Here is a 22,310-nt window from a genome sequence, read left to right as displayed (position 1 = left end):
TTGACACAATACAAGCCTATCTCTGATTGAATCTATACAATATTAATAAATGATGTGTACAATTAGAGAATTGTAGCCTATATTTGGATGTTAGGATATGAATAATTTGAGACATTAGTTAATTATACTTACCTTATCTCTACAAATATTTACTCACATCAGCCACAACAATATGGGGATTTTTAATAATGTATCTGTGTTTTTAATTATCTATGTAGACGTAATAAAGTTTTATTATTTTTGATTTCCACGGTGATTCTGGGATACTTACCAGTTTTTTGCAGCATAACTGCAGGACCAATTGCTGTCCATCAGTAGACTATATATGATTTGAGTGCTGTATATAGGGGAAACCTTTCTGATCAAATCTTTTTGATCAACACTGTTAATATCCTATTATTACCCTCTAAGCACCAGTCATTTACTCCGAGTAGAAATACGTATGGTGACTGCGGTCTCATTTACATATTCAGTCCCGATGTACCTGGTAAACCTTTTTACCTTGATAAAGAGCCCTTAGGGGCTTGACACATGTTGGTTTATAGCCTTTATTCAATAAATTTGCCATTTTTTTAAAATCACTATTGGGATACGCATCTCTCTGTCCTCCTGCATTCGGTAGTGCTCCATTTTTAAAATCAGGAGTTAACTGCCTGGGTCACCCAATAGGAAGCAGTCAGGTCATGCCCTTATGACATTGCGGCTTCCTATTGGCCTGTGGGAGTGAGGCTTGGAAGTCGGCCACATTGATTACCCAAAAGGTACTGGCACAAACGGGCACTGGCACATCAAAAAGGTAAATATCTCAGGAACCAGGGGATCCTCAGAGATAAAAATAGTGCGGTTCAGCTCCAAGAAACCCGTTTCCAATTCTGTAAAAATAATAATAATCTCATCAGGTAACATCACTGATTTGCAAACAGATCTTTTCAGGCAGCATTTTTAGAAGGTTTATGCTATCTTCATCAGAACTGACAAGGACATGTTTTTTTTTTTTTTTTACTATAGTTATTTTTTATTTAAAAAGGAAACCTGTTTTATTGAGAGAAACCTAGACCAGTGGTAAATTAGACTACCAGTGCAGCACAAACTCCAACATCGCCAACTTCTGTATCCCATACGCTGCTCTCACTAATAAACACGGCACACTCAGCTGTGAGAGGTGTCTTCTGTTTCCCGCCTGGGAATACCTGATAGTGAAGGTCTCCCGGGGGAAGCAGAGGCTGAGGAGCTTGTCCAAGGCTGGTGGCTGGCAATCCAAGAGGCTGAACCGCAGTGTACAGAGTCTGTGGGGGGATATGAAGGGCAATGGCGGGGAGGTGACTGGGGATAATCATTGCTTGCCCAGGGGGAAGGACTGTGGCCGCTAAGGAGGTTGGCAGCCCTGGCACAGACTGGCCGATATCTGGGGACATTGGGACAGGCAAGGCAGGAAATCCTGTATGCCTCATGGAGGGAGGTGTCATGGGCAGGTGTGGGGCAGCAAACTGGGGTAGCAGAGGGACTGCCACCAAGGGCTGAGCCACATGTTGGAACCGAGAGGGCACACGGGCTGGCATGGTGGGAGCAGCTGGAGGCTGTGGGGGAGCAGCTGCTGGAGTAGAAATCTGAGGTTCTCCTTGGACAGCTGACCAAGGCTGAGATACGGGGAGCTGGCAATGTAAGAATGGATAAAAGAAAAAGTACAGGCTGATTTAGCAAGCAGGGTTCAGAAAGCAGGATTTGCAAATATTAAAAGCATAACAAAATTAAAAGGAGAAGCAGTTTAATTAAGACATGCATTAAACGAGCTGAGTGAGAATCCTGCCCATGATATTGCTTTATTAGGATGCAGGTGGAGGTAACAAGGTGACGGTGAGAACATTGGGAGGAGGATATGACTTCACTGTCCCATCTAATTCTACTTGCTTTTGTGCTTTGTGATGCAGATATATCTTCCCCTCCCCACATTGTGACTTGGAATATCCCAAGCGGAATGTCTGCAGGGTGCGATACAATTTACTGAATACGCATTAAGGTGCTTTGAGAGTTCTTCTGATCACAGAAGTCTCTTCTTGAGATGTTGCTCTGCATGAAGAGTGCATGTGAAGAGCTTTCGTATTGCTCAAAACGTATTACATTTCATCACTGCCTAGCACAGTGACGCAGCGGACATCCAGAATTCATGCCATGTCTACAATTTAATAATATGGCTTTGGTGCAGGTCAGAATAACCTTTACTTACCCCCCAAACTCAAATGTCATTTTCCTTTATTTGAGGACAGGAGTTTGTTTTTCCCCAATTTATGCCCGGTTCTGTAACATACTGCAGCACCAGTGATTAGAACATGGTGTTCCTGGTTTCCTACTGAAGCAGTTCCATGCAACCAGATACCAGCCCAGAGCTCCTCACTGCATGTCATTATACGCTTCTAAAGAGACCCAGGACAGACTACACCACAATTATACCTGTGCTGCTAGAAAGAGATGTCAGGAGCTCCAGTGTAGGCCCCGAGGCCCATATTCAATATGCTGTGAAGCGGTTTCCCTGTGCTGGAGAAGATTTCAATCTCATTCATTTCAATGGAGTTGAACTCTTCACCAGCAGAGGGAAGACTTTCACAGCATGCTGAACAGAGGCCAGAGAATGTATGTAATATATAGATTCACAGGATTTTACCAGGGAAGTTCTACATTGAGATGTGCATCTCACTGCCCAATAATCCCTGGGATACATTATAGATAACAATTGAAGTCCCATTTCTCCATGTTGAAGAGGACAACAAGAAAAGCATCATCCTGCCTCCAACGGTCACACAAAACCAACTACACTCTGCAGTCTGCCAAGCTTGTGATTGTGCACAATCCCAGCATCTCCCCTGTGCTCATGTGAACCCAAGGGCAGCTTCCATTAGCTAAAGCTGTCACCGGGTCAGCTAAAAGAACAACAGAATTAATGAGAGGATCAAAAGAATGAGGGCAACAGCAGAAAAGGTAACCATGCAACGGAGTGCTTAGCAATGCTGAGAAGGAGAAGGTCTGCATGCCAAATGAAAGGGAGAGTGTTCGGGAGGGGGGTGCATTTGATGCAGGTTCACTCCAGTCCAAGCAGCTCGGTGTCGGTCTTCTCGTACACAACGTTCCTCGTGTAGGGGTCAGCAGTGGATAAATTAGCAGGACTGGAAAAGTGTGCGCCTTCCGAGAATTTGCAGGTGAAACAGCGGGATTGCTGATCAAGTCAACAACGTCTTGAGATCCTAACGAGACGCAATCTCTGCAGAGCATCACGCGGTTTGCCTGCAGGTGATCACTTAAGAGTGCACTTGTATTGTATAACCATTCCCTGCTGTGTGTGCTAATTCTGTTAACCGCTGCCTACAGCACAGAGGCCACTTATAAACACACACATAATAAAATATCTAATATATACGTAAACATTAGCCTCACATACATGTAGGCCTATAGAACAGGACATTAAAATTAATTTTAATGTGTGTAAACAAATCTTTCTACACAACCGAGGCTGTATAAGCTTCGATCACTTACATGTCCGGAAACTGAGCACATGAACGTTTAAAGGGGCAGTCCCTGCTAGGACCAAAGTGAACAGTAACAGTTTAAGGCGTCTTATCTGGGTAATGGATACCTTGGTACGGGTGGGATCTCCTCTGGCTGCTCCCTTTTGTGGGATGTCAGTGTGTCATTAACTTGTAGAGCCAGAGTCCCCCCCTCCTCTCCTTATCTTTATTGGTTCTCCGATATGGACAGGGTGGGATATGGGGAAAGAAAACACTTGATTGACAACACCACGCAATTTAAAGGCCCCAAAGAAATTCAACTGATTATGTAAGATTGCCTCTTTAAAAGCCGTGTGCTGTTTTGGAGACAGAAACAGGCTCGGGAAAACAGAGATACATTTGTGGGGGGGTTCAGTCTTTGAAGCCTCATGCACAGCGGAGAACGAATTCTGTTTTACCCACAATAGCCAGAAATGAATACTCAAAAAAGGTGTAAATCTGCTACTTCTGAGCGTCAAACTAAATGCATGAACCGGATATCCAGAACGCATTAGAACCCCCTATCACTCGTGTTATCAGTCGTTACAACCAGGACTTTTGTGCACCTTTTCTTATCAAAAATCCCCCACTTCCACGGGGGCTCTGACTCACCTGGGGGGTTGGCTGGGTCTGAGCAGTCGGACATTGAGATATGACTGGCTGTGATGGTGCAGCCACACTGGAAGCTGCCGGCAGAGGTGGCTGCATCTGGTACTGGACTGTCTGATGAAGAGGGGAAGGCTGCTGCTGCTGCTGCTGGACACTCTGAAGGAGAGGAGGAGGACGAGATTGTAAGCAGTAGAAATATACACTCATTAATGCGGTTCCTGTGCCATCAGAGGATGAACCCGTGTGATTTGTAAGAGGAAGAGGGGAAACGGAGGCATTTGGAAATCTACAAACATTTTTTTTTTTTTTTTAAAGTGGGTAACAGACCTCTCCCTCAACAACAAAAGTGCGAAGGATTTATACCCAGAGGTGCTTTATATTAGGTAATATCCAGTCATCCAAACGACGAGTCCTTGGCTCACCTGTGTGTGCTGAGCAGGCTGAATAGCGATACCCACAGGGACAGTGCTGGCGGCAGGTGGTCCTGACACTTGCGCCTAATGAAAACATGGGACATTAGAGGGTAATTAAACTGAAGCTCTGGCACTGGAGAGCCTGACTTACCAAAGTGGCCGGTCCGTAGGCTCCCTATAGTAATGCCATATTGTTTTCTCTTGCTGAACCATGTCCTATACTCTGTCTAAAGCCTACTGTCCCTATAAAGCAAAATAAACATGGCTACGTAGGATGTACCATCTCAAAATAACCTTAAAAAGGATCACAGGGTTTGCACTACAGCTGGTACGCCAGGTTACAACCTTTGAACCTTAACCCTCAGTTCTGGTCCTAGTCCTGAATTTAAGTGTTTTTTTTTTTTTTTTTAAATCATGCAGATATTTAACATATTTGCGTGCCTCACTGATAGGGCCAACAACATCTCAAGTGAAGGACTCACTGATTTCAGACATCTTACAATATGTAATTTTAGGGATTCGGATTCAAATATAAACATTTTCTGCAAAGCCCTGGGATATCAGGGTCAATATGTCCGTTAATGAGAAATGTTATTCTGTTACCCCCATGACCTGGAGGGTTTAATGTTACTGAATGATCTGAAGGTCACATTCTATGCGCCAAAGATAAGCAGACTCATGGTGCCGTGGGCAGGAACACCTATAAACAATACAGTGTTTACATTTCTGAAACACAGATGGCAGAATGGACCCAGAAAGTCCAAAGGGTCATCAAACTGTCACAGCACATTCAGAACACATGAAGAGCAGCAGGGATAGAACTGGGCTCTCTCGGGACCTATGAAGCATCTCACGGAAGAGCACCATGTAAAAACCTAAGCGCTAAGGATTTCTAAGTCAATAACGCTCTGGAAGAAAATAAGAGAAATAGTTACGTAAAAGTTGTGCAAGAAAAATGAAAATGGACAGAAACACAAATACGGAGGCTCAAAAACAAGTGAAAGCGTGGTTTCCTCACTGGAAGTCGCTAGCACCTGTAGAAAAGCAATTCCTAAGCAAGGCAAACTACCAGGCCATTATTTTTTTTAGGTACCAAAAGGATCTCATAATGCAGCATGACAGGTGTGCACACTGTCTGCGCTCTGCCCTGCACCCACAACTTAAGGCAACTTGCATCCTTCACGGCTACACAACACGGTCCTTGATACTTTTTACTGGACTTTTTTTGTTAGAGCTTCATAGCCACACCTTTAAGAAAGGGGAGTTGGGGGTGGGGGGTGGGGGATTCACCGAGGTCATTACATAGTCCCCGATTTACTCCAACAAACAATATCCTGGTTATAGAATTGCTCAAGAACAGAAGTGGGGAGATGTGGGAGAGTGTTGCCACTAAAGGAGTAATGAGAATGCAGAATTCTTCTTTAATAACCTGCTGATTGTACACAGCTGGAGATCCAGGATAAGCGGCAGCTGCAGGTTGTGTGAAGCAGAAGAAAACCTGTGAATCCTGATACATATTCTGGGTGTATGTCAGCGAGGTGTCAGTGCTGGGTGCAGTGACAGCTGGAGGGGAAAACAGATGATCTCCTGGATCTGATGAGTTCCTCTGAGATGAGTCACTGGAGTATTCGGGACTCCCTACGGGCGGGCATTGTTTGAGGGTGTCTGTCACAGAGGTGGCAGGCTCTGAGCCCAGATGGTTGTATTGCTCTTCTGTCACGGTCTGGAGGCGGCTCTGCGGCACAGACCCGGGAGATGGCTCTTCTGGGTTGGTATCCATGGAGCCGCGGCGAGTGCGGTAAACCCGATGTGGTAAGAACACTCCACCTTCACCAGCGCCTGGGCTGGACGTGTGTACATGGAACTCAAACACACAGCCCGGGTGACCTTCGCTGCCCTGTCCGAGTATTGGAGGAGCAGACTGGGGCATGAACACCTGGTGGAACATGATGCGAGCGTCCGAAATGGCTGGAGCCGAGATGCTGCCCAAGGGTGAAGGCTGATTTACCCCAGGTTCCAGCCTTAAGCTCTGGATGGGCCGAGCTATGTAGGTTTGACCGGTTTGGTAATCATAAACTGAGCCGAGCTGTGATAGCGTCTGTTCGTCCATGTGCCCAGACCCAGCTGGGCTGTTGTAGACCTCTGCCTGTGAGTTGTAGGGCAAGTTAGCTAGGAACACTGCTTCCACAGGCCTCATCTGGGCTTCATTAGGAGTCGCTGTGCCAGTCCTTCCATCGACAAACACTACAGTCTCGTACAGCGGGTGCCTGTGAACAGTCTCAGTGGCTGCTCTGAGAGACTGCTTCCCTAACATGGCCATCGCGTCCGGGTTCCAGCCTTGAGCATCACCACCTGGCAGGAATGGGCTCGGCCCAACTGTCCTCATCTGGGGCTGTGAGTGGCGGCCTTGGGACTCCAGAAAAGAGGTGCTCTTGCGCCGCTGTGCCGCAGGCACCTTCGGGGACGGGCAGGCGGGCGGTGGAGAGAAAGACATGGGGCGCTCATGAATGGTCGGGAAAAAAAGTGGAGAGTCTGGGATTGTCGGATGCACGATGGACTGAGGCTGCATTAATATGGACGAGATAAGGAAGTGACACATTTAGAGAGCAGGAAAACAGACATCAACAATGCACAGTTCTAAAGGCCGTAGGCAAATCCAGTGACAGAATGTGCAAGGGTTTCACAAACTGCAGGGAAAACAAAAAAACGGTCATTAAATACATGCTTTGATGGCAGAAAGAGGCTGGATTAAGAAGGCATCACTTGCTGGAGAAGCCGCTTTCCTTCATTTCCGCTCCCTGATCACACATTCAAATATTCAATCACAGCCAAGTCATCTCTTCCCGACAACTGTAATTACACCCCCAGTGCAGATCTAGGGGCTTCTTCACAAAACTGAGATAGCAAAATCCCATGGAAAGCCTATTCATGTGTACAGGTTTGCCATGTATATATACATATCACTGTGTTGTGAGCAAAGACCAAACGGCGTAGTTTGTAATTTTACTTCCTTAAATGCTGGAATTACAGAATTTTGTTAAATAAAAAAAAAAAATCAGGATTTGGAGCTGGGGACATGTCATCAAACACAAAGATTTCCACAGCATTGTGTACACACACACACACACACACACTTTTCTGCAGGAAAGCAGCAGCAAGTTGCCAACAGCATTAGGCTGTGAATAGGATTCCTTAATGCAGCCTCCAGTCTAAAAATAAAATGACGGGCCCTTCAGCCAGTGCTGAGAGGAGGCCGAGACAGACACCAAACAGGGGTTACCTAACCTCTTCAGTGCAAAAAGTTGCATAGTGAAATGTTTTGCTGCACCCTCCAGCATTCAAGGTGTATGAAATTACTAACCAGGACAAGCCCGCCTATGCAACGCTGTGTTATAAGAATATGGAGTCTGCTGCAGTTGTGTAAAATATTGTAGGCTTATCTAGCAGACATTGGTTGCATGTGCATATCTATTCTGCGCTCTTTCATAAGGTCTTGGACACTAGAATATGGATAATGGAGTAAAGTCCACACCATATATTTCTAATACTTCATTCACCTCTATTGCTTTCTATCAGACGGGATGTATACATAAGTACACCCAACTTCCCTTAACTGCTTCATTCTATCCTGGCATAACCCAACAGCTAAGCTGCCCCCTGAAATGCAGGGAAAGAGTCAGGAACAGGAGTAATGGCCTTTCGAGGCACTGTTTGTAACTTGGATAATGAAATTATCACACTGCTTCAGGTTAGACCTTCAGGGCGGTGATGGGGCTGCACTACAGTCGTTCTGCTAGGCCCAAGTGCAGAATAAATAAAAGTACAATATATAAATTATGAGGTAGGTCTTTTTGGGGTGTCAAATGACAGCTTCTTGTTCTGTCTGTGTCAGTTTCAGCGTTCCCCACAACACCTGGCTGGGCTTGGCGCCATTTAGCAATGCCTGGGTCTCAGCATGTATTTAATGGTAACTTATCTGGCATGCCACAGGGCCGTAACACATACAGGGCTGGTATAGAGGGTAGGCAGGCTGGAGCGACGGTGCTTGCGAGGACTGGCGGAGTGCATGGGCAGGACGCTCTCCAGCGCCTTGGAAAGCTTTTCAGCAAAGGATTCCTCGGAATTGGTCCGGAGGGGGGAGGCGGGGGCAGACAGCACTGGGGGAGGGGTGCAGGGAGCACTGGGGGGGACCGAGCACAGGAAGGGGGTAGTGGTGGAAAGGATGGGGACACAGACTGACATGCTACGACCTCGGCGAAGCTACAGGAGAGAGATAAACAACAAACAAACAAACTGAAAATATGAAGGGAAAAAAAAACAAGAGAAACAAATGAATATGAACAAATGAAATGTAACCCAGAGCTCCCAACCCTGCTGCTGGGAATGTGAGGATGGTTACAGCATTGAGGTGGTGATGTGCGTGAGACTCGTAACCTCTGTGCTCTGCAGGTTTGGCGAGGGTTAATGTTACATGGTTAACACAGAGAGAGGAGTGAATGAAAATACACAGAACACTTCATGTAAACAGCAAGCAGCTCCGGTGTTAACTGCAGGTTTGTGTATGTTAAGAGTTTTCTTGCTGGGAAGTGGCAAACGGTTTATCAGGGAGCTCACTAACACCCGAGGACCGGACACGGATTCCAATGGGACACCAAGGTTATAATGCAGCATTGAGAATAGTCACTATGGAAAGCACCTCTAATGAAGCTCCACACACGATGGGGGCATTGGAAGGGATATACCCGGCACTACTCTGAAATGTAGCGATCTGCACTTCCAGAATGGTTTTGTCTTTCTTAGCAGGCCGCTACGTGCAATGCCATTTGTAGGAAGGATTCCCCGGGTCTTCACTGATCCTTGATCCTGTGCACGGTCTACAGCAGGGGTGTCAAACTCGGGCCTCAAGGGCCACCAAAAGGCCAGGTTTTACGGATATCCCTGCTTCAGCTCAGGTGGCTCAGCGATAATGAGACACCTGTGCTGAAGCAGGGATATGCATAAAACCTGGCCAGTTGGTGGGCCTTGAGGATCGAGTTTGACACCCCTGGTTTGCTGCATTAGAAACTGGGATTTAAAGGTCAGTGTACCTAGGCAGAATGCCCGAGACACATATATACACATATATATATATATACATACACATATATATACATACATACATACATATATACACATATACATATATATACACACACACACATGCATATATATACATATATACACATATATATATATTTATTCAGGTATTCAGGCCACAACATCAACACATTCATTAGGAGACAGAAATTAATAGGCTATATTTATATGAAAGATGCTTTAAGAAGAAAATTATAAACATCCAGTGTTTTACCATTAAATGAAAACTTCCGGCCTGGAACCATTACATAAGACACAGGACAGAGGCAGAATAAGTGTTGAGTGACGTAACTACTGCTGTCAGGAATCCAGGAAACATTCATTACAAACTGGTGTTTAAAGGCCACTTGGATTTGTGTTACGTGAAACAGAGCACCGTTTATTTACCACACCGGACCAGCCACCGCAGAGAAGGCGCTCCTAGGGCTCGCCATCCTTCACTTGCCAGCTACAACTAGGTGGAGAGTTGTTATATGGTACCGTATGACATCAAATATTTCCGATACTTTAAGTTCTGTTCACTTGGTGAAATGCAAATGGCTGGTGGGTAATGTAGAGGTTTGGCAGAGTTATTGGAAGTTTTAGGATAAAAGTAGAAAATTGGGTTAAAAGAGGCGAACGAGAAGCAAACCTGCAGCCCAGGAGCCATTTTTAAAGGGAAAGCTGGCACAAGATTTGTTTTCTTTACGACAGAAGGGGACGAACTACACATGGATTAATATTAGGGAAGGGTGGGGAAGGCAGGATATGCGCTATTTATTGCAGAGGATACCGCTGCTGTAACCACCCCAGGGGTTCTCCAAATTAAGGTGCTTGTGAGTTGTGTCTTTTAGAGAAGTCCCTAGTTCTTCTGTCCTATGTGTAAATTGGACCCTGCCCCACTTAAAAACCCAAGGAGAACGAAATAATGAGAAAAACCACAAATACAGGGAGGGCCGGATTCAGCGAGCACAGCAAATAAACTTCCTCAGGGTCAGGGATATAAATGAAATCAGCTAACAGAACACAGCTGAGGAGGCAGGCTGCAGATTACACATGCATCATTCTATAACAAGCACTGTGCCAATTCATAATACAACACTGCAGAGACACCACACCCCCCACCCCCCAAGAACTATTGATACCCCCAGTCTGTTATTTAATACAATTTCATACTGGAGAACGACAGTATCTATAAAGTTTAAGTTGCGCCCCATTGTATTACAGGGAGCTCAAAAGTCTCCTGTTACAAACGGCATTCAGTCCTACAGCTTGAAAACGGCAGTCCCTTATTTTGGGCTGTGTGGCACTGTATGATCATTACAGATTTCTTTTATGTAACCGGTGAACACATAATCGCTACTATTCAGACCTCAGTCTGTTCTTTGCAAAAACATGAAACAAATAAAACCACTGAACTAATTGTGTGCGACTCAGATCAGAGAAGAAAAGCATCACAGAGGCAGCTATCTGAACTCTGGATCTCTGCGTTCCCCAGGCAGAGGCGCAGCTACAATGCAGACATGTTTATTATTATGTAGCGCAACCTTCTAGCAGCGTACTGGTCTAGGACTTGTGATAACCTAATGGACCAGCATGAGAGTTCTTCGTAGAACCTCACAGGTCTCTCCATGTGTACAGAGATTTATAAACCTCACAGGTCTGTTTTACCTGTGTATTGTGCAAATAAAGTACACAGTACACAAGAGACCTGTGCAGTTTGGAATGATCTGTACATTTTCTTAAAAGAACTTGCATGTTGCTCCATTAAAAGGTTTCTATGCCTACAACAAATGTACAGGTAATCTGTACGTTTCATGGAAATGTAACAGTGTACGCCCTTTTGTGAACACCTTGCCGCACGGTGCTACATTATACAGATTTGTTTAAATAAAATGCACGAGACTACAGTACTCTGCTCCTATACTGGTCAAAAGGTCGTAATTACTGCACCCTATTTCTATGCAGGTGACGGATTTGTAAACCCCTACAGCTGGGAAGGGCCTCACAGCACTGCTATCTGTGATGGGTGAACACTCCGTATCCTAAGTCTTTGCGTCCTTACCCCGAGTGGAGCAGTGTAACCTCCATGCTGTGCCACAGGCTGGACATTTGGAGTGCTGTATCCAGATGCCACGCTGGGAGTGAGGCTCTGATCCAGCGGAGAGCCGTACAAGGCTGCCTGCTGGCTGCCTAAACGACCATCCGAATACAGTGAGGACCCTTGACCGCTGTCAGCTGCTCCATCCGCTAAGAGAGCAAGAGGTAGAGAAGAGCGAGAAAGAGAAATTAAATTAAAAAAAGGAGAGAAAGAGGGAAGGAGAGGAGAGGAGGAGAGAGAGAGGGAAGGAGAGGAGGAGAGAAGGAGGGAGAGGGAGAGGGAGAGGGAGAGGGAGAGGGAGAGAGAGAGAGAGAGAGAACAAGAGCATGAGGAGAGAGAGAGAACAAGAGCATGAGGAGACAGAGGGACAAGAGCATGAGGAGACAGAGGGACAAGAGTTAGGCACGTTCTATAGCGTAGCGCAGCGGTGCGCAAACTGTGGGGCGCGACACTGCCGACGGGGGGCGCGGGGTTTACAGAGGCCCCGCGCGCTTCCCGAAGGCACTTAAATTAAGTGCCGGGGGAGCTGCAGGGCCTCTGTAAACCTAACTTACCGTGGCTCCGGCGGCTTCCTCCCTGCGGCGCCATGGCAACGCGGCGTCAAAATGACGCTGCGAGGTCATGTGACGTCACGTTGCTATGGCAACGTGACGTCATTACGCCGGAGCGCGGGTAAGTTGGGGTTGGGGGGGGGCGCGGGAGCAAGGGGACAGCCGCCAGGGGGGCGCAGGGAAAAAAGTTTGCGCCCCCCTGGCGTAGCGCGCGGAATTTTAGTTGGCTGACGTTAGTCAGCCTTTCTATAGAAGTGCCGCGATATATGAAAAGCATGCGGCACGTGCATTCGCACGCTGTATATAACAGCCCTTAGAATGTATAATGCCGACATTGCATGCAGTGCTGTGCAAAACAGAAATAAGAATGCAGGGATTTAAAATGCACTAAGCAGGGGAAGGAGCAAGATGTTTTCCTGATGTAACAGAGCCAATCTGCATAAACACTATGAGGTTCCTCAGTCAGCCCCTGGTCACCACACCACAGGCTCCCGTGCCGCGGTTACCTAGATCCATGCACACACTCACATGTAACGCATATGCGGGGCTGCTGGTACTGCAGATGCTGATCAGCTTCCGGCTCCTCGGGCTCCACTTGCGTGGCAGAGGACGTTGAGATGCCTGTGGGGGCGACTGCCGCTGCGGTGCCAGTTTGTGTTGCGGAGGGTTTGCTTGTGCCCTGAGGAGGGCTCTGAGACTCTGCCTGCTGCTGCTTCTGGCTGCTCTCCTCCTGCTTCCTCTTCTCCTGCGCCTCCCTGACATTCTGACGCTGCTCCCGCTTGCGTTTGATCAGTGACACTCTGTCTTTGATGGCCTTCGCCATGGTCTTGTGGTCTCCTTCACAGACGTAGCCGGATTCCACCTGTGGGATTTAAAGACAAGTACATGAGGAGACATATTGCTAAAGACATTTTTCCCCATTAGTTGTAACCTTTTCATTTGAAGCTTCAAATAAAAGACGTATTTTATTAAGTTGTTGCCTTGTTCAGGGCTAATAGTTAAAATGTGTTTGAAGGAGCCATCTCCTCTTCTAGCAGTGAATGGGTTTGACCAATAGAAACAATGCTGACTTCCAGGCTGCAGGATGGATTTTGGCCCCTGAACTAGGCTCTGGCTCAAAGTGCCTATTAGCACCCAGGTGTTAAAGCTGCAGTTCAGTCAATATCCTGCATGTGTGGTTTTTTTAATAAATCAGTTCTGTAGTAAGAAAAAATACTTTTAGCATTTTCTGTTTTTAAAAAAACAACTTTGAAAGACCAATTTTCTTGTAGTCTATTTTAACAGCCATTTGCTAAGGCACTGCCCCTTCCTGTCCTGTCACAAGCTCTGGCACACCCCTTTGTCAGCCCTGCCCTCCCTCTAGCACTTGTCAGTTCAGGATTGCTCATGAATATTCATGAGCTTCCACTGCCAGTCAAGCAGATTATAAACAAATCCCAGCTTTTAATATGTCACCAAATTTGACCTATCAATACATGGAAAACGAATTGAGCTGCAGCTATACAGTTCTTTAGGTAATTAGAGATTGCACACATGAAACTATTGAAGTAAAAAAATAAATGTAAAAAAAAAAAAAAGACTGAACTGCAGCTTTAACATCTTATTGCAGTTGGTGAATGTATAGAGGTGGCAGTAACACAAATGTACATGTTTATGGAGATCAGGGTTTTCCATTTGTGGGGATACAAAGTACAAAGCTGATATATCCAATTCCAAACAGATGAAAAAAAATAATCCATATATTTAAAATTTAAGAAAAATGCAGTGAATTCAACATATGAACCGCAACAGGTAACGGATTGAATTATTTCTGTTTTACATTGTGTAAGAAACGTACATCAAAAGTATAATATTCTTTCAATCTAATATACACATCTGTGTGACTAGAGCATTTTTTTGTTACAGGTAACCACATTTCTGGTCATTTGGCATTCTGTTAATTTTTGTTCTCTTCAATACAGATATCCTTTTCAGTACCAGCGATGAGGAAATGCTGGTTTGGTTTAACCATAGTGAGATGGAGTGTACTATTGGTACAGAGATTATGTTTTGCTTTGCTGAGACTAAGCCTATCAATACCAGACTTTGCACTAGGCTTCCCACTAGCCCCATTTCTTGAACAGGATACAGACATCATGGTAATCAACCAGACACCAGACTTACAGAACAAATAAACTAAATAAAAATAATGGACAAAACAAAAATGGGTAAAGAAAGGTTTAGTTTTAAGACAGAAAATCCCCATAACGTGGTCACGATGAAGACACTGCAATGTCCATCATAAATTGGCTGGATTCATGAAAAGGATTATGCCTGAACCCTCCCAACAGGAAATACCTCTCTATCCTAAACACGCTCTACCCTTTTCCCCTCTAGTAATAAAATCGTCGAATGGCAGCTGAAATGTCAAAGTTGGAATAAACATAAATCGGAAAGGACTTTACTGCCGGGAGATGAGGATTGTATTCGAAATACGGATCCTTGGTCCCCCTGCATGGTTATTTTTTTTTTAAACATTATTTGTACAGACTTCATAACTCGGGATCTGTTTTTACTCCTAGTTATTCCCCGCTCACTCATTTTTAACTGTATTTTATTCCTAAAAAATCTAAGCCCAAAAACATACAATGTATATGATGGCCATTAAGCCCCTCTCCCTAACATACAATATATATGATGGCCATTAAGCCCTTCTCCCTCTGTGACATTAGTACACTTCAGATAACCTCTTCCGTGAAGTTTACAACCTTTTTTTCTGATTACACCCATTGTTTTCTGTATAGAAAAACAGATCTGTGCTATCTGGAGTGGAAACAGTAAGACTAAACCGGGAGCAGGTGCCATGTTAACACTACTGAAGGCGGAGGGCATTTTTAAATAAAAAAAATATAAACACAAATCAAAAGAGGAAGAAAAAATAAATATAAATAAGGTTGGTAATCTGCTTTAAGAGGCATCACACTTTTAAAGTGGGTGATATTGGGGGAACTGCACCTTTTAGGTGTTGGTTAAGGCCTGGGACCCGCTGCGCTCGTTGACGCGGGCGGCAATGTAGCGAGTTCCCCACCAGCAGGGGAATCCTCGCGAGCCGGTCCCGGTCCCCCCTGGCGGCACAGCGCACTACACGCTGTGGCGCGTCAGCCGCTAGGAGACACAAGAGAATGGTGTTTCCTAGCTTCGACGCGTCACGTGGTGTGGCTGTGAGCCAATGGGGAGGGGAGGCTTCGGGAGGAGGAGAGGCTTCGGGGAGCGGGGAGGAGTGTGGAGTGACAGCAGCGTGAGTGCCTGTCTCTGTGTGTGTCTGAGTGCGTGCGTGCCTGTCTGTGTGTGTGTGTGTGCCTGAGTGCGTGCGTGTCTCTGTCTGTGTGTGTGTGTGTGTGTGTGTGTGTGTGTGTGTGTGTGTGTGTGTGTGTGTGTGTGTGTGTGTATATGAGTGCGTGAGTGCCTGCGTGCGTGCGTGCGTGTATATGAGTGCCTGCGTGTGTGTGTTTTTTTTACTTACCTGCAGCCCGTGGCAGCCCGTGGAGGGAGGGGGGGGAAGAGTAGCGGGTCCCTCCGCTCAAGCTACGCCCCCCCCTCCCTGTCAATCTTCCCGCTCCGGCCCCCCACGTCATGGCCGCGCCCCCTCACGTCATGGCCGCACCCCCCCCCGCTACTACTGAAGTTTCCTGTAGACCGCAGTACAGTGAGTTGCACGCGCCGCCGGCAAGCAAGCCAGCCGTGCGGACGCGTGCAACGGGACCTTAGCCTAAAAGGGGAAACCCACACCTAGGACAAAGCAAGACAATGGCAGTAAAACATACGCATCAAATCTTGGCGCTCGCTCTCTTGAAAGAATAAGCAGACAGCTTCACAGATTTACAGTGCGAACAGGGAGGATAAACAGATGTTTTCATGCCCCTCATTGTGAATCCATGAAATAGAAGACAATGAGGGCATGTGTCATCAAGAGCACAGAATGAGGGAACAATCTTAATTAACTACGTTCATGAGCAAAAGCACAACTATTGAAGAATAATTGTCTGTTGTTTTTAAGGCAATAGTCATCTAGATTTAAATCATTACACACGTCGCTGTCACAGACTCACTAGGTGGGATCGGACTCTTTAAAAGAGGGACGGGTTCTAACGACCAGCCATATTTAACCCCTTTATGACAGTGGAATAATACATGTCACAGTCCCTTCTGGCCCCTCTACATCAAACTCACCATTTCCTGTGCCACGTCATCAGGGACATCCCTCTCCAGGTCGAAGGAGAACTCGATGGCCTCATTGTCCTTGTATTTGCCCTTGAGCTTCTTGATGTCCTGGATGCGCAGCCACAATTTGATCCCGATTTTTTCCCCGTCATCCTCCTCCGCCAACTCAACGCGCACTCCCGTCTCCTCTTGGAAGAAGGCATGGTTCAGCAGGTCCTTGATGGCATATCTATCCAGACCATACACACAGAAGGTTAGGGAGGGCATGACTTTACCCAAACCATACTCAGAGGATTATGGAGGACAAGACCTGTGTCTGCGTGAGCGACATACACAGTTAGGGAGTACAGGGCCCACATGCAGGGCTAGGGGGACAACACCTGCACACGCACAGAGGGTTAGGGGAACAGGATACACGCTTAGGGGCCAGGACATGCGTGCACACACAGTAAGGGGGATAGGTTCTGGTGGCATTCCGTGACATGCGCACACAGTAAGGGGGATAGGTTCTGGTGGCATTCAGTGACATGCGCACACAGTAAGGGGGATAGGTTCTGGTGGCATTCAGTGACATGCGCACACAGTAAGGGGGATAGGTTCTGGTGGCATTCAGTGACATGCGCACACAGTAAAGGGGATAGGTTCTGGTGGCATTCCGTGACATGCGCACACAGTAAGGGGGATAGGTTCTGGTGGCATTCCGTGACATGCGCACACAGTAAGGGAGATAGGTTCTGGTGGCATTCAGTGACATGCGCACACAGTAAGGGGGATAGGTTCTGGTGGCATTCCGTGACATGCGCACACAGTAAGGGGGATAGGTTCTGGTGGCATTCCGTGACATGCGCACACAGTAAGGGGGATAGGTTCTGGTGGCATTCAGTGACATGCGCACACAGAAAGGGGGATAGGTTCTGGTGGCATTCAGTGACATGCGCACACAGTAAGGGGGATAGGTTCTGGTGGCATTCTGTGACATGCGCACACAGTAAGGGGGATAGGTTCTGGTGGCATTCAGTGACACGCGCACACAGTAAGGGAGATAGGTTCTGGTTTCATTCAGTGACATGCGCACACAGTAAGGGGGATAGGTTCTGGTGGCATTCAGTGACATACGCACACAGTAAGGGGGATAGGTTCTGGTGGCATTCAGTGACATACGCACACAGTAAGGGGGATAGGTTCTGGTGGCATTCAGTGACATGCGCACACAGAAAGGGGGATAGGTTCTGGTGGCATTCAGCGACATAAGAAATAACTGGTAGACTTAAGAACGTAGAAACAAACAGTTCTTCAGAAACACTTGATACCATCAATAATTGCACAAAATTACTTTTTACCTATAAAACACATGCCGTTTGCTTCTACGTTTGTTTTTACTGGTAAAACGAAATAAAAGTACATTTTTCCTATTACCGGCATATATCAAGTAAGTCTGGAGAAAAGTTTGTGCACGGTCAAAAACGGCAAAAATAAAAAAAACACAGTATTTATGCAGCTTTGGATAAAACACAGAAACAGGTTAATGACTTATGACTCACGCTTCATTAACCCAAAAAAACAGAACTTAATGAAACATGATGACCGATTTCTGCCGTCGTGAGAGATCCCACTAGGATTATAAAATCAGATGATCACCCCGTGTAACGGAACAGCGACCACAAACTGATCACGGTCCCGAGGTGACCCTTCAAGGCCCAGCTCTATAATAACCCAGTGAGTATGGCACTGAAGAGAACTGAAAACGAAGCCAGCAATCTCATATTTAATAGTGCGCGCGCACACACAAATACACACAGATATATACACAGATATATACACAGATATATACACAGATATATACACAGATATATACACATACGTACACATGTGCATATGTGTGCTCGCATATATACATGTGCATATAGCCAATAAAGAATGCCCTTTTTCACCCACCATAACTTAACATGCGCGCGCACACACGCACACGCACGCACACGCACGCACGCACACGCACGCACGCACACGCACGCACGCACACAACGAAAAACAGAGGAAATAAAAAGCCTGATCCCCTGCAAGTCTTTGGCGGAGTGTAAACATCACCTTTCATCCTTATTCTGGCGAATGCATCCCTCGATTATTTCTTTCACCTCTGGAATAGCAACTTTATCAAAGCTGGCTGGCTTCACCCCCTGCGAGACAGAATGGTAATCAGAAGAGTGCTCCGACAGTACACAGAATTCAGAGAGTAAATTGGGTTAAAGGTAGAGCCTGTAACTGGTAAAAACCCTTCTGCAATAGGAGCTGTGCATCTGCATGACTTTTAGCGGACAGAAGTATGTGTCAGATTGATTTTCTAGTCTTAGACACTGCTTTCATGCATTATACCCAATGTAGAAACCAAATGGGTTCTGAACAGCATACACCTGTATTTAACAAAATATCCATTCCACCGTCGGATGCAGCACAGCACTTCCATTTCACCACAATGTGCACTCGGATATTCAACCAGAATTGAACCAATACCAGCGGTGTTTAAAATCGGTCACGGTTTTTATAAATCGCAGGTCGACCCAGTTTGCACACATTGTAACCAGACAGTTACAGCGGGTTTTATGGCCTTGTTCCTCCCCTTATCAATGTCCCCTTATCAATGAGATGCTCAGATATGCCTGGGACAAGCCCAAAGTTGATAATCTTATCAGCCTGGTAGGGTAGAGCACGAGACTAACAATATCTCCTCCCCCCCCCTGCTCTCCCCCCCAACCAGGTCATCACTAACTAAAAACAAATGGGGATTTCCAACCCTGAAAAAAATGATGTTAAGACTGATCGTAAGACCAGGGGTCCCACAGGGATCATCCACTCACAGTTCCGCTGAACCCCTGGTTCCCGGTCAATTTAACTTTCACATTTTTTGAGACTCTGGTAAAAAGCAACGGCTGACTCGGCGGCCATATTGTTCTCCAGGACAAAAATACTTGGTACGGATTAATTTCCCAGCAACAAGCGGTTCCCAGTTCAATACTGCGAGACACCCCACCCCATTTTTGGACATGCACTTTAATATCTCTCACTGGAATCCAATTGATCATTTATTGTCCAGAGGTAACCATCACTCACTGGACATGGGTTAACCCAGGGGTGGCCAACCCCAGTCCTCAAGAGCCACCAACAGCCCAGGTTTTAAGGATATACCTGCTTCAGCATAGGCGGCTCAATCAATGGCTCAGTTGAAGACTGTACCACCTGTGCTGAAGCAGGGATATCCTTAATACCAGGCCTCTTGGTGGCTCTTGAGGACTGAGTTGGCCACCCTTGTGTTAAAGTATGAAATCCTATGACTGTCACATTACAGAAATATTGCTCCGCCCACGTGCCCCATTCATTTTCTCTATTAATACAGTATAGGCAGAGTACACAATGCTTCTAAACATTATTTACACTGTGCAGCAATACAAAAGTATTTCATTACCTTCTCGCATGTATCACACCAAGGTTCTCTACCTTCTCGCATGTATCACACCAAGGTTCTACCTTCTCGCATGTATCACACCAAGGTTCTCTACCTTCTCGCATGTATCACACCAAGGTTCTCTACCTTCTCGCATGTATCACACCAAGGTTCTCTACCTTCTCGCATGTATCACACCAAGGTTCTCTACCTTCTCGCATGTATCACACCAAGGTTCTCTACCTTCTCGCATGTATCACACCAAGGTTCTCTACCTTCTCGCATGTATCACACCAAGGTTCTCTACCTTCTCGCATGTATCACACCAAGGTTCTCTACCTTCTCGCATGTATCACACCAAGGTTCTCTACCTTCTCACATGTATCACACCAAGGTTCTCTACCTTCTCGCATGTATCACACCAAGGTTCTCTACCTTCTCGCATGTATCACACCAAGGTTCTCTACCTTCTCGCATGTATCACACCAAGGTTCTCTACCTTCTCACATGTATCACACCAAGGTTCTCTACCTTCTCGCATGTAATCACACCAAGGTTCTCTACCTTCTCGCATGTATCACACCAAGGTTCTCTACCTTCTCACATGTATCACACCAAGGTTCTCTACCTTCTCACATGTATCACACCAAGGTTCTCTACCTTCTCACATGTATCACACCAAGGTTCTCCAAATTATTCAAGTAAATAAAAATGCTAAATAATTACAAGCCCTTGTGTGCATCACGTCTGAACACAACAAGCTTATATTTATATTAATGATGTCATCCCAGCACATTTTTCTATTACACAAATTGCAAATTACACTTGTTTTTTATCTTGGCGAGAGCGCATTTAAACAATACTAGTAGTTTTCTGTTTCAAAGACTTTTTAATAATGTGAATTTTCAAAGAACTCTGTTTGGGATTCCTCCAACGTTGTGCACGGGCTCAGAACGTAACTAATGAAAGAAAGCAGCGTGTAGGTCGTATTGTATGCGACGTGTTACATACTTCGTGTAAACTCACAAAAACAAAACATCTAGACTTGCGAAGACACTGAAGCCCACGGTCAATATGCGGTGTAGCTCATTCACAACACCTTGTTTACAGGGCCTAAGGGGTGTACAAGAGGCGTTATAGGCCTGAGTGCTTTCATGTCGAGTGCTGCCACTCCAATTTACGTTGCTAGACGGGACTGCGACTCTAAAACTGCTCTGTACCACCACAAACATCTTGGTACTTTGGCACATTCCCAATATAACGTAAGTTGCTCCCTGTACAAGTCCTCACATACACTTTGCATGTCTTCTTTGATATGAGACCACATGAGTCTCCCCAAAGGGTGTCAGCCGTTTGCTGATGTTTGAGATGCTCTGTTACAATTCCTATAATCACTCATCTAACTGTCCATTAATGGTCAGGAAATTGGATACTTAAAACAAGGGTGTCCAACTTCAGTTGTCAATGGCCACCAATGGGTCAGGTTTTAAGGATATCCCTGATTCAGCACAGGTGGCTCAGTCATTGACAGCCACCTGTGCTGAAGCAGGGATATCCTTAAAACCTGGACCTGTTGGCGGCCATTGAGGACTGGCATTGGCCCCCTCCTGCTTCAAATTAAAATTGAACAGACCATGATGGGTTAATGCTTGGTTATTGAAGTGTTTAGTGTTGTACATAATTCACTGCCCCCAAGTGCTTACAAATCGGTTATATTGGTGCCTGAGACACAAGGTAAAGCGACTTGCCCAAGGTCATGGAGAGGACACTGGGATTTGAACCTGGTACATTTCCATAAAATGCCCAATTCTCTTCTTCACTATATTGTACTGGAAGTGTAAATTGGGGGTTCAGGGGAAATTCCAATGTTTTCAATTCCATAACAATGAGAAGGTCATTCGATTTATGAACCACCTCTTTTCACAGAAGCAATTACGAAAGTAGGAGGGATAAAGATTAACCTCACCTAAAACCTCAGGCTAGTGTTCAGACATTTTCAGGACGTCAACAAGAATTAAAATATGCCATTTAACATGTCACGGTCACCTGCTCAATTTTATCCTACATGGGGCATTACCTTGAATGAAGAATCCCACAGGTACATTGCCCAAAATAGCATAAAATCTCAATACTAAAATTAGATTGTAATATAATTAAAAAAAAGATTTGCCCATGAGGACATGCATATCTACATTTAACATAGGTTGAACTCAATGGACATTTTTTTTCAACCTCATCGACTATGTAACACACACTGCTGTGCATCAAACTTATAGCTCCAACATCAAAGGCTGGTGCATTAACATCCCACTACAGAGGTTAGCACATTAACACTATTACTATTCCCCA

At 45.7% G+C, this 22,310-nt stretch overlaps 2 protein-coding genes across 9 annotated transcripts in view; both read right to left on the bottom strand.

Moving 5' to 3' along the window:
• The window catches only part of WNK1 (WNK lysine deficient protein kinase 1), a 139,882-nt gene that overhangs the window by 45,832 nt on the left and 71,740 nt on the right, over positions 1 to 22,310 (bottom strand). For 6 of the 8 annotated variants that reach the window (XM_075602349.1, XM_075602351.1, XM_075602350.1 and 3 more), the window contains 7 exons: positions 18,611 to 18,699; positions 16,535 to 16,754; positions 12,854 to 13,187; positions 11,739 to 11,923; positions 4,568 to 4,642; positions 4,149 to 4,301; positions 1,191 to 1,652 (listed from right to left, as the gene is read on the bottom strand). In XM_075602349.1, the coding sequence (XP_075458464.1) occupies positions 1,191 to 1,652; positions 4,149 to 4,301; positions 4,568 to 4,642; positions 11,739 to 11,923; positions 12,854 to 13,187; positions 16,535 to 16,754; positions 18,611 to 18,699 (1,518 nt within the window). The remainder of the gene's footprint in view (positions 1 to 1,190; positions 1,653 to 4,148; positions 4,302 to 4,567; positions 4,643 to 11,738; positions 11,924 to 12,853; positions 13,188 to 16,534; positions 16,755 to 18,610; positions 18,700 to 22,310) is intronic. The other 2 variants (XM_075602355.1, XM_075602356.1) reach the window with 2 other exon arrangements.
• LOC142496053 (uncharacterized) lies at positions 4,652 to 8,523 on the bottom strand. Its single transcript, XM_075602358.1, has one exon. The coding sequence runs from the start codon at positions 7,155 to 7,157 to the stop codon at positions 5,787 to 5,789; it is 1,371 nt and encodes a 456-aa protein (XP_075458473.1). The 5' UTR covers positions 7,158 to 8,523; the 3' UTR covers positions 4,652 to 5,786.

The sequence above is a fragment of the Ascaphus truei genome, chromosome 5 (assembly GCF_040206685.1).
Source record: "Ascaphus truei isolate aAscTru1 chromosome 5, aAscTru1.hap1, whole genome shotgun sequence".
Lineage (NCBI taxonomy): Eukaryota > Metazoa > Chordata > Amphibia > Anura > Ascaphidae > Ascaphus > Ascaphus truei.
Note: the sequence above shows the minus strand (reverse complement) of the source record. Positions and strands in the feature narration are given on the sequence as shown.